Source organism: Dioscorea cayenensis, chromosome 5 (assembly GCF_009730915.1).
Source record: "Dioscorea cayenensis subsp. rotundata cultivar TDr96_F1 chromosome 5, TDr96_F1_v2_PseudoChromosome.rev07_lg8_w22 25.fasta, whole genome shotgun sequence".
NCBI classification, from domain to species: domain Eukaryota; kingdom Viridiplantae; phylum Streptophyta; class Magnoliopsida; order Dioscoreales; family Dioscoreaceae; genus Dioscorea; species Dioscorea cayenensis.
In genome coordinates, this window is record NC_052475.1 from 27221648 (window position 1) to 27234981 (window position 13334).

A 13334-nucleotide genomic window follows, 5' to 3' on the forward strand; every position below is an offset into this window, starting at 1 on the left:
GCTTTCCCATATTTACACAAAATCTCCTCGTATATTTTTGCTTATTATATTTTACTTTTAAAAATAAAAAGCTGACGGAGTTTATAAAACAAAATCATATGCATTTCATTTTCTCCATTCTCAAATAAAAAAAATCTATAATTTATTATCACTTTTAAAAAAAAAAAATTACTTATAATGCACCAGCTAAATAACCCAAAAGAATTTTAAAAATCACAAATTTATTTGAACATGGAAAAGAGCTTTCACAGCCAAATGCAGGGAAAAAACAGAAGTAAAGAATACAGGAAAATGCTCAAAAATACACCGTCTGATGGATCCTAAAGACATCCAACGGCTGTCGTGAGCCAAAAGGATTCTCCCTATATATATCAACACCGATGCTTCATCTTCTTCTTCTTGCGGGCTGCTTCCATGCGCTGCACGGTGCGCTCGAGGTTCTCGACGCGCTGAGCTAGCCCGCCCATCATCATGCACTGCTGCGCGCTTCGCTCGCAGAGCTTCGCCACCAGCTCCCTCAACTTCTCGCTCTCCGCTGCAACCCTGTCCATCACCTCCTTCATCGCCTCACCTTCCAATCCCGAGCTTCTGGTCTTCTCCTCCATCGTTCCACTTGCTTCAAAGGTTTCCCAGCAGCAATTGTTGATTTCGGCCTTTTGAGCCGATTTCACTGTTTCTATAGTTTTATCAATCGGATCCTCGGTGATATCACGGATTTCTGTGGCTTTCTCCTCTGGCTCTGGTGTTCGGGTTTCCTCCATTGATTCTCCGCTGAGATCTTTGATTCCAGAAGCATTTTCTATAGGGTTCGAGTTGGTGTTCGTTGATCCTTCTTTGAGATGGCGTTCTTCTAGGATTTCCTGTTCCCCTCCTTGCTTCATCTCAGCGATGTCTTCGACTTCAGGAGTTCCCTCACATCCTTCACCGCCCTGTCGAGCCGATTCCGTTGTTTCTATGGTTTCAACCAATCGATCCTCGGTGATATCACCGATCTCTGTAGTTTTCTCCTCTAGCTCTGGGCTTGACATGTCCTTCAATGGTTCTTCGCTGATATCTTTGATTCCAGAAGTTTCTTCGGTGAGATTCGAGTTGGCGTTCGTGGTTTCTTCTTTGAGATCACCTTCTCCTAGGATTTCAGGCTCCTCTCCTTGCTTCATCTCAGTGATGTCGTTGATTTCAGGGGCTTCCTCCATTGGACCAACCTCCAAACCCTCAGATCCTTCATGAATAGCATCCGTAGCCATGGATTCTCGATCTGGAGTTCCTAGAGTTACCCCGTCCTCTCCGTTTCCCGTCTCCATCGATCCCGCCATCGAATCAACGGCTTCCTGAAGCGCGATCACTCGCCGGATCATCCGCTTCCGATAGTCCCTGACTCCCCGAACGGAATCCAATCGGAAAAGCAACCGCATCAACATCTCATTCAATCTCAACCGTTCCTTCTCATCTCTACGTACCAGATCCTGCGCCGCTTCAATCCTCCGCCGGATTTCCTCCACCTCGGCCTCAATTTTCTTCACTGCCCTCAGGTTCTTTCTCACCAAAAACCCTCTTGTTATCCTTTGCATTCTCAACACAGCCGCCAATCTCTCGGCCTCCGGATCTCGAACAGGCTTTGGCCGGGGTTCGCGGATCGGTGTGTCATCAGAATTCATGAAATGGACGGGGACGGAGATGATCTTAGGCTTGGTGGGTTGTGGTCGGGGTTGAGGGCGAGGGTGGTAGTAGGAATAGTGGGATGGGATGTTCCATGGATTGCTTCTTCTGAAGAATTGTCTCTCCATTGGCTTGCGATTTTTGAGGTTTCAAATGCTGACAAAGAGAATTGTTTGCTTGCTTTTGTGGTTTGAGATGAAGGATTGGAGGGGGCTTTATATGAGGTTGGAGAAGAAGGCTCATGTTGTCTCTAGAACGTTGGAGATGTTTTGGTGGGAAGGATGGCGAAGAGATTTGGGTGTGTGAATGACTTCCTGAACTGTGTGGAAGCTTCTACAATAGAAGAGAAGTTTCTATAGATTCAGAGGTTTTTTTTTATCTTTTTGTGTGTGTGAATAACTTCTGGAACACTGCGGAAGCTTTCACAGACGTTTTTAAATATTTATTAGGGTGTTCTTTTGGAAAAAAAGGAAAAGTGAAGCTGAAGCAGCGGTTGGTGTTAAATTATTTAAATGTTTATAAGACATCTATGAAAAAGAAAACTACTTGTTTACCTTTTATAATGGGCAATTGATTTTTAATTACATTTGTAATAATTGTCAAAAGGAAAACTATTTTCATTTATTTATATAGCTCTGTATTAAAAATCAATTTTATATATTACTCATCCCTCCTTCGAAAGATTTCTTGGCTTTTTATAAGTTTTTCTTTTCAATCTATTTATTAAATGACAATCAAAGCGTTTTTTTTTTTAATAATAGATAAACCATTGAAAATAAAAACGTCTTAATTTCACTTTCACCCTTAATATAAAAATATACCATAAAAATTCAATAAAAATCTTCTAAACTTTTAAAATTCATTTTAAAAAGTTCTATAATAATATTTATAAAATATTTGTCAAATATCTAAAATACTTCATCAAAACATATAAAATACACACACACACAATTACACCAATAGAACTTTTTTTATGGAGTTTCTTAATTGATAAAGTCATAATAATTACATACATCTCTTAACTGTTTGCACAACATGGTCACTAAACCGTCATTTCCTACTGCAATCTAGTGGAAGTTATTAAAAAATTCAATGCCACATACACTGTGCTTGTCACTCACGAGATCACAGAAAGTTCATTTTATTTGGAATTTTAATCCCGGCTCTCTTCAAGAGATCATTGGAAGCTTGCATAGCTAATGAGATAACTTCCCCCTGCTCGTCAGAAAAAAATAAATTAGTATCATATACCAAACATAGGACAATTGAAACATATTTTTAATGGAACAAGAGAAAAAAGGTTATGTACCTCATCAAGATTCACAATCTTCCGATCCTTCATAATCCATTGGCCATTGCACATCACAGACTCAATGTTCTCTGTGCGCATGCAGTAAACAAGACTAGAGATGCTGCACATATAAAAGGTAATCATCAAATCAGGTTTTTCATAAAATTATTGTGATTTGCAAGTACATGAGATGTAAAACCCAGAATCTCAAATCTCCATTGCACGCACACTTTAACCACCTAAATGGAACAGAGTTGGGGTCCTATTATATATTCTAATCAATAACTCAAGATATTGTTTCCTCTCAAGAGGAGAGGCATACCAATCATGCAAAGGAACCATGGACCATGAGAAAGGATTCACAATTATCATGTCTGCCTGCAACCAAAGAAGGACCAAGCCATGCAAAATCATGTCAGTTCAATACCCACAAAATGGAGAAAAGTTATAGCAAGAATATGATTGAACCTTCTTCCCAACTTCAAGAGAACCAATCTCATTGTCCCATAGCACTGATTTTGCACCATTTATAGTTGCCATCTTCAATACCACTTCAGCAGGAACAGCTGTAGGGTTGGTTGTTCCACTGATATAAGCTTCTCTTCCTTTGTTGATAAGTGAAGCTAGATACATCTCGTCGACTGTATTATATGCAAGATAGTAAGCAATCATATCACGTTAGGCTGAAAGAACAAAGGATATGGCTCTTCAGACGAACCAATGCTCATTCTGTTATTTGAAGGCGCTCCATCTGTACCCAGTGAGACACAAACACCAGCATCGAGCATTTCCCTAACTGGCGCAAAGCCAAGCATCCGCATTGCAGAAGCAGGACAATGAGAAACTTTGGTACCCGATTTTGACAAGAAACATATCTACCAACATTTAGAAAACCTTTAGTTTCTCAACATTCATAGATAGCCACCGTATAGTGAATATGCAGAATGGTAATAGCTACAAGTCTATGTGTAGCACTATATACATAAAATTCAAAAACAGAGAATGGGACCACAAAGTGAGATTAAACATCCTGTATATTGGTGTAACAGGAGAAATGGAAGAGAGAGAATCTCACTGCTTTTCAAAAATACCAAAAACATCATCACTGTTTCAAAGTAGTTGGAGGGGAAGGATTTTTACAAACATGATAGAAGGTGTATTATTAGTAATCTAACTCAAGCATCAAGACAAAAATGTTTGTTATATAGTACAGTTCAAACCAATAAAGTTTATCCTCAGGACGAGTGTCCATACCTCTGCGTCATTCAACCAAACAGAATGTGCTGCCAGCAAGTTTTCCCTCAGAAGTCCAATTTTTTCCAAGTATGTAACTGTACCATGTTCGACTTTTCTAGTATTCATCACATGTTGAGTCTCATAAGGTATTTCTGCAACATGCTAGCAAGCACAAAATAAATTATTACAAAATAAAAGAGCAATCCTTCTTAAAATGCCTTTCTTTGATCATTTAGTATATTACTTTCATACATCTTCTCAGTAATTTGGTAACACCAAGTTATGGTTTTGATATGCAGATCACAGAAAGTCAAATGTAAGGCAGAGTTCATAGTGCTCAAAAGAATATGATTGCTACCATATGTATGCCTGTCTTCAGTTCTTCTGCAGCATCTTTTGTTTTGAGCAGTAACTCATCAGTTGCATTCATTATTTGTCTTAAACCAAACCATATTCTGATGCGACCATCCGCCGTGTTATGATGTTTTCTGTGAAGTTCTTTCTGAGACTGCATGCAAGTTAATTAACCACCAGGTCATGCCAGTACAAGGAAAAAAGCATATGCAAGGAATGATAGGAACGATAGAAACTCAGAAACCTTGAGATGACCACTATTTGACCGTAAAACAAGAGACGATTGTTTCATGTTCAAAACTAGTGAATAATGAATTACAATCTATAAAGTTCTCACACTTAAATTTCTAATACAGAAGTCCTGTGAACCAATGATGCCCATGGAAAAAGAAAATTCTAAAATAGAACTCCTGCCCCTGTTAGCGAATATTATGATAAAGTTCATCTCAATTCTCAACATACACAACATGATAATTTCTAATGCATTAACCCTAATCCACATTACACTTCGATCATGTAGCTTACAGATCTCAAAGCAACGTGTGTAGGTGAGATGGAGCTTTGCATAAAATTTTTTTTAGGAGGAGCTCATCTTGAGCTTTTTCAATATTCACCGAGTAGAACAACTACAGGTTTTTAGTCTGCAGCATATCAAGCTTTGCTTGAAACTAATCAAAGGCATTAATTGTGCTTGTATAAAATGTAAAATGAAACTGGCTATCCATTTCATCTTCTTGTAACAGTTGTATGATCTCATGCAATCAAACAATTAACATGATTGGCAGACATCATGCAGAATAGGAAGTCTAATTTATTACCTGAATGCAATAATCAGTGGAGTGTGAGCGCCAATTCACAGGCAGGCCCTCGCCAGAATCCATGGTGGATTGTGTTAAACAAGCTCGGATGCCAAGCAACTCCACTGCTTTTGCCATCCCACCTACATGTTGCCCACCTGCTTCTGCAAAGCACGTCACCTGGAAGTCATACATACATCACCATCACTACACATTCATATGAAATATCAAAACTGACAAATTCATCAGGTGTTTTGAGCCCTGTTTTTTGTAACTAGCCACGTTTGTAGCCCTCTTAACCACACACACACACACACACTGACAAATTCATCAGCAACAATAAAGAAGGAGGAGAAGAACTACAACTACCATCTGTGCAATCAAAGAGGGACTAAAATTCAGGGAGGAAGAAGCCATCTAGGCATCAAAAGAGGAGCTAAAAGATTAATAAACCAAACCCATGAATGCATCAAAGAAGAAAAAGAAGTCATCTGAGCATTCAAAGAGAAACTAAATTCTTATTCTGATATCAAACTAAGATATTCATCATCAACATCACCAAGAGCACTATCCATGCATTGAAAAATAAAAAATTAATTGCTTATAAAACGAAAGCCACGCACTCAAGCATGATTATCAAATGCATTTTCAAAGAGGAACCAAATTCTCATAAAACGGAACCCATAAACTCACGCCGGAGCGGATGAGCTCAATGCCACAGAGCAACGTGGACACGTACGAGTCCTTCTCCATCATGCTCGCCTCGTACGGCCATATGCGCTCGTGCAACCACGTCATTAGGTCAACATCATCGGCGATCCCTCTCCCAAGCTGCTGCGAAGTGTGCACATGCGTGTTGACGAACCCTAAACCCCCGAATCGATCAGCAAACGAGATTCAAACCAGATTAAAGGGGAGAGGGGGAGAAGTGAAGGACCTGGGAGGAGGATACGGCGGCAAAGGTCAATGGAGCCATCAGCGAGATGGGAGAAGTCACGGAGGATGTCATCGGAGTGACCGATGGAGTGAATGCGATCGCCGGAGACGACGATGGCGCCGTTCCGGAAGACACGGGAGTGGGGATCCATGGTGACGATGACTCCATTGTAGAGTATAAGGGGAGTGGAGATGGAGGAAGAGCTCGGCGGGGGCGCTGCCATGGCAGCGTTGACGACGGGAAAGCGGTGCTCGGTTGCTCTTTGGCCATCGTTGTTCTGTCTTTATATAATAATATATATATATATATGTGTTTAGAAGGAGTGATATTACCTTTTAAACCCTTGTTTCAACTTTGAAGGAATTTTTCAATTTTTAACAATTTTATAGTCTCCGAAGTCCTCCGTCTCATTTTATTTACCATGGCTTTGTAGTTTGTATTGAAGCTAATTAGTTCAATTTTTTGTTTTGAATTTTTGAATTTTTGAATTTTTAAATTGAGTTAATAACTACATGAAAAGCACCGTGGACCTATGTATAATTAATTTTTTTTTAAATAAAATAGTTCGTTTACTTAATTTTTTCTTATGGAATCACTTATGATGAAAATCATTATTTTCACAAGAAAAAAATTTGAGATTTTTAATAAAATTATTTATATATTTAGCTACATCCTAGTATTTGTTTGAATTTGTTATGTTATAAATATTTAATGTGACTTATACATGATGATTCCATAAATTGCATATTGTGATTTATCCGTCTTAATTAATTAATAAATGCATTGCACGTTTTTATAAAATATTCAATTTTCAGAAGACATTGAAATAAAAAAAAAATAATTTTTTCTTCAACTATTTGATGGAACTTATCATTTTACTAAAATTACGAGCAAATTATGACATTATAAGAACCAAACTTGCGGTTTTTTAATCCCAAAAACTAACATACGCTGCCATCACTGCATTTTTTTTAGCATTTATTTGATGCTCCTGAACATGGAAAAATATTGCAACATGACTGAAAATGAGGAGATCAAAGTGTGACTTCAAGAATATCTAATAAACAAATAAACAAATATATATAATTTAATAATATAAGAATTTTAAAAAAAATGTGGATAAGCAACTTTTAAGTTTGGAGCGCTTTAATCCCTCCATAGTGATATTAACTTATAAAAATAGCGTGCTTATTTATTAGCATTAATATTTTATTTCCCTCACAACTCAAAGATTAAAATTTTAATCGTATAGTTTATATATATATATATATATATATATATCAATGACTAATAATAGATTAGTATGATAAATAAATCATTTACTCATATGTGGGGATAAGATGTTTAAATCCCACCCAACATATGCCTGATAAGGGTACATATGATTGGCAAAAATATACTTTTCATGCACCATAAAAAGTCCTAGTGTAGGAACAGACTCATAACTCAATATTTCACTGAATTATGTGCACATCCCTAACTATTGCATTTGTTATATTTGTCAAATATATATATCAATGAAGAAGTAAATATAATCCGAATAAATGTTACCATTCTTAAAACATACTCATAGTTTGTTTATTTTTTTTTCTTTAAAAAATACATGGTGTAATTGTTTAAAATGATATAGCGCAAAATAAAATAAAATAAAATCTCAAAATTGAAGGAAGTCACCCGAAAAAGGCAATTCCTAATATTGTGTATTCATTGCGCTAATTTGACTTTAAAAATTGACCCTGCATTGAAAAAGGAAATTTAAATTTAAGTATGTACTTAATAAACAATCTTAGATATCATTAATAAGTAGTAAAAAATTTGATAGAAATAGACAGAAAACTACATAAGAGAACGTGAAACTATCCTTCCACTTCCATTTAGCCAGCTCAATGGCATATACAATTATTTTTTATTTTTTTTATTTTTTGAAAAGGTGGATATACTACATTCATATAAAGCACATACATTACTCATTTATGCACAATTCATATCACGAGGAATATTGGAAAACATAATAATATATCAAACATGAAATTCACGTAAGACTTCATGGCAAGTAGCATGTGAGAATAGTCATGGGTTCCAAAGAATTAAATGATTGGCTATCACATTATGTGAGTCACACCATGCACTCTACAATGTTTTTAGAGAGATTCATCAAAACTTATCCACATTTGACTGAATTTTCACGTCAAGGTTTACTAAAATTAAAAAAAATTAAAAAAATAATCAAAGGGTTTATAACCTAATTGTATTTTATCTTATTATAAAAAATAAAAATAAAATAATAAAAAAATATAGAGTTTAAGACTCATTGAAAACAATAGTGATAATAGATTATGGATATAAGTGCAAACTCATAGCTTTAATCCCTCGTCCCCGGTTTGAGAGTGTAAAGGTTGGACAACTAATTTTTAGTCTATGTACACGCTTCTAATATATATATAACACTTGTTGTTATTATTAAAAAAATTAAAAATAATGATATTATAGAAAATGTAAGATATGTAGTCATTTTGATCATTTTTCACTAAGGTACTTTGGTTATTTAAAAAGACATACAGGCATCCAGTCATTTTAAGATGACAAAGGTTATTTCTCTAATTTCAATATAATATCTAAAATATGTGTATGATAATAAAAGTATTTAACCAATAAAAGTTAATTCAAGTGGTAAAGGCCTTGGTTTACTTATATAAGTAGTTTTAAACTCGAATTATTATGTATATAGAAAAAACACCCGTTGGGGAAGATCTACCTCATTTTAGAACTCTAAATACTTCAACTCGAATTAGTTTAGTATTTACGGCTCTTAAAAAACTAATGGTTTAAATAAAAAAATATTTAAAAATAGTTAAGTAAAATAAAATGCATGTAATCTTTTTATTTTAAATAAATGTGGACAAGTAACTATTTTCAATCATTGTTGTGAACGGGAGTTGAACCCCTCACCTAATCATTTTATAACGTTGTTACATTCCCTGATAGGTAAAAACTAACAATAGCAATTCTTTTAATAGGTTTCACATTCCCATGTTACATGGGAATATAAAATCAACGGGCATAAGAATTAGCAAAAATTCAACAACATTTCATGAACCAACCTATGGTGTTACATGATAGCATCTGCGGACCATACATTACCTCACAAGAGTCTCCCTTATTGGTTCTAGTTTTCTAGTTTTCTGAAACCTAATTCAAAGTTCATGGTAGTGGTTGATTTTGCAGAATGCTGTTAGTTATACCATAGCTTCAAAGGCTATCAGCAGAAGTTCAGCTGGAAGTACAATAGTTGATCCTAGCATGCAATTTATAAGACCTAACCGTCAAAGAGTAAAAGTTTTTTCTTCATTTGGGGGAAAAAATGAATATATATATATATATATATATATATCCGAATTAGACCTTTTATTCTAACTCATTATGTGTGGCATATAATTCATAATTATGAGATGGTGATGGTAGAAAGACAACTTGCTTACTTGAATTGGTGGAGGCCCCAATTTTGGGCTAGCATGAAGAGAAGGTAGTTGTAAAAATTTGATCAAAGTGTACCAAAATATCTATCTCCAAATTCGCCCATGCCAGGAATGACTCGAAAATCTTCATTTAGACCAGATTCTATCTCAGATGTCACTATCTTTATCTTTGGAAATCTTTTGCAAACAGCATGTATTCCTTGAGGAGCCTAGTAAAAAAAAAAAAACATACATCCAAAACAAGATTAAGAATAGAATAAAGTTGTGTAAAAATCTTAGGATTGAAGGTGAGTAAAAATTTTACAAGAAACAACCACTAGAGCATCATATGCATTGATTAAGGAGTAAATAATAGGGTATAGAGGAAAATTCTTCAGAAAGCAAGGGCATCAATTCTAATAATAACCATGGTTGTAAATATGCAACCATCATTAATGAATGCAGTCAATAAAATTGAATGCAAAACAAAACAGAGAATAATGCTATTACCACAACTGGTTTCAAGAATGGTCACATTTTGAAAAAGCATATATGGCATGAGTGATCTGCAGTGGGTCATCTATTTGTAAGTTACAACAAATGAGCCAGAAACAGCAAGGGGAAATCACTTACAGAAATGAGATTGAGAAAAATAATGTTGGCTTCCTGAACACCGTTTTCCAAGAGCAGGGAAATGGCTTGAACAGCTGAGTTCCCTGCAAAGAAACAAGCAACAAAAAATTATTCATGGAAAATTAAATAGCTATCAAGCAAAAGGGAGCTGTGTGCAGTTTTCAAGAACTGAAGCAGGTTTTTTTCTATTCATGATGAAGGGAATGAATTGCAAATATGTAATGATATTAAGTATTAAAACTTAAATATGAAAAGGCAACCCAACTATGAAATAAATTTATGACAGGGACACCAGTAAAGAAAGTCATACAAATATAGCAAAGATTCCAGGCAAGGAAAGGCATGGTTTAGTCCCCAAAGAACTTGTACAGAAAGGCCACCCAGTTTTTAAATGCATCCCAATGCACCTCCTTAAATGAATTATAGTTAGTGCGGAAACACAGAACAGATTAAAAAATGTTATATTTCAGAATTTACAGCATAAAAAAGAGAGATCATATGTCCAGGAAATAGCACCAAATACACAATTAGCTGCCCATTATGCTAATCCTAAGAATACTTCATCTCTGAACCACAATAAACATTTCAAATGATGATTATCTTGAAAATACTATAGAAATAAAATTATGTTGGGTCATACAATGATTATTAGGTACAAACTTACCTGTGCCTAGTATGGGATCCAACAACAGGACATGCCTATCAGAGATGTTCTTTGGCAAGTTATGATATATAAGCTGCATAAAAAAAACATTGGAAAACAAAAATGAAATTATCTGAAGCGACACTTTGAAACTTCACAAACTGTGTGCAAACCTGCTGTCCATTATCTCCTTCCCTGTGAATAAGGATCTTGCCTATCTTGATCCCTTTACAACAAGCTCGTAATGCATTCTCCATACTTTCACCACTGAAACAAGTCAATTAGAAGAACAATATGTTTTTAGGAGTAGGCTGAACAAGCCTCCCAACAACTATGAGATAAATGAAGTTTGTTTCACGGCATCAAATCAGAACCACTCAAGTCGCTTACAAGAATATTACCAGTAACACTAAGGTCGCCATCATAACTAGAATCTCAGATTTCTAGCAAATCATCTTTAACTAAATTCTAGGCAGAAGAGGAAGTGCTATCACTAGACAATAAATAAATAAATAAATTCTAGATGAAGGAAAAGGTAGAACCCACAAAAATAAATAAATTAATTAATAAAAACACTTTAAAAAATTTAATTAGCAGAAATAATTCATGATGCAGGATGTTATTGCTTATTTTTTGTTATTCATGTGCAGATTGTATCATTTGCCAATTGCATGAGATCCATGAATTTTGTGTTCTCAAGTTCAACCAAATGCAAGAATTTCATTATATTTCTGAAAAGCAAATGGGCATCATCATACAGAAAACATTTCATGATTTTCCAGGCATAAATACATGGGTTTTTAAATTTTCAACAATATCCTTTTTCTGCTAAAGATCAATATTCCCTAATGATACAAGTTTTATTATTGCCCTAAATATCTTTGTCATGCAAACAATATAGAGCATGTGCCAATCATAACTGAGATTTAACCTTCTAATGACTGAGACACCACACAACCTTCTACAGAATTCAACCCCGGTATAAACTGATCCTGCATTTAATCAAATAGCAATAATAAAATATCAGCAAATAAAATGAACTAATCAACAATAAAAATGAGGGTCCATAAAAAAACTAAGGGTTTCATACATCGAGTTGCTTGTTCTCTACATCATGTAAACATAAATATTTATACGAAGCCAGAGGAACTATACTTTTCCAGGTGAAATATAGTATGCCTAATAGAATAGGAGTTTTGTCTATTTTGGGCTAGATTGCTATGAACAGAATCTTAATTTATGCTCTAGATACTACATCAAGTGATTGCAAACATACATAAGCAAGTTATCTGCCTGGAAATAATTTTCAATGTTTTTTTAAAGGTGAGATTCCGTAGGCCTGTAGCTTTTCCAGATGGCAATTGATGTATCCTAATTAAAAAATTTATTTTGGGTTAGAGTGTTTTGAACATGTTTGTTTATCTATGTTCCGGGTCCAAGTAAAGTCATCAGAAACATAAAATAAGCAAATTTATCTTCCTGGAAATTATTCTTGAATTACTATAGTTGTAAGACTCCATACGCCTGATTTTAGTGGCTCGTCCTGGGTTCCACAGACACAAGTGCATGAAATGAAAGAACTGCATTAATAGATTCGAGTTAGCTGTCATATGGTCTCCATTCTTGCTAAATTATCAAACAAGGAAACATCTATAAGCCACAATGTTCACCAACACAAATAATGCAAGTGCTATTTTCCTTTACAGTTATGAGTTGTATGAACATTTCATCAAGCACGAGACAGGTTCATAAAACAGATATGCTCATAATAATTAGTCAATAACAAATATAAATTAATTAATTGATAAATCGTGGAGCTGCTTGCCAGTTGGAGCAATGACTTGCTTCTCTTTAAATGGAAGATGGCCCAAGCCATGCTCAACAACCTGCTTAAGAAATATAGATTGATTCAATGGATTCACCAAAGGTAGTTCCCTTTAAAATATAATAAAAAGGTTCTTACCAGACGTATTAATCTATCTGCATAAAATATGAAATCATGTTTTGTTGTTTTTGCATCCCGTATTAGTGTATGCATACCGCGTATCTGGAAATGTTTTGCAGGTACCATTCAGCTGATAATTATGGATAAAAACACACACAAAAAAAAGAAGGGGAATAATGGTATCCAAGAGTAGCCACAAAGTTTCAACAAATAAACAGTAAGTTTATTGAGAATACCACCTGGAAGATTGGGTGAATGCAGTGATTTGGGCTGCTGTTTGCAAAAGATCATGTTGGACTCAGTTTGTTGTGTATATGCACGCACAATCAGATCAATCAGTACATTAAGATTATCTCCAAATCACGGGGCATGATAATATCAGCATAC

At 35.1% G+C, this 13334-nt stretch overlaps 2 protein-coding genes and 1 pseudogene across 2 annotated transcripts; all 3 read right to left on the reverse strand.

Annotated features, from left to right (window-relative positions):
* Positions 1–204: 204 nt before the first annotated feature.
* Positions 205–2056, reverse strand: LOC120262389. Its single transcript, XM_039270488.1, has one exon. It carries the CDS (start codon positions 1782–1784, stop codon positions 372–374), a length of 1413 nt encoding a protein of 470 aa, XP_039126422.1. The 5' UTR covers positions 1785–2056; the 3' UTR covers positions 205–371.
* Positions 2057–2616: 560 nt separating this feature from the next.
* On the reverse strand, positions 2617–6530 carry LOC120260495 (5-methylthioadenosine/S-adenosylhomocysteine deaminase-like). Its single transcript, XM_039267982.1, has 10 exons — positions 6272–6530; positions 6028–6200; positions 5356–5514; positions 4542–4691; positions 4202–4345; positions 3666–3822; positions 3416–3588; positions 3270–3325; positions 2966–3068; positions 2617–2871 (listed from the first exon to the last, which is right to left on the reverse strand). Exons 1-10 carry the CDS (start codon positions 6492–6494, stop codon positions 2782–2784), a joined length of 1428 nt encoding a protein of 475 aa, XP_039123916.1. The 5' UTR covers positions 6495–6530; the 3' UTR covers positions 2617–2781.
* Positions 6531–7947: 1417 nt separating this feature from the next.
* The window catches only part of LOC120261843, a 21247-nt pseudogene continuing 15860 nt past the window's right edge, over positions 7948–13334 (reverse strand).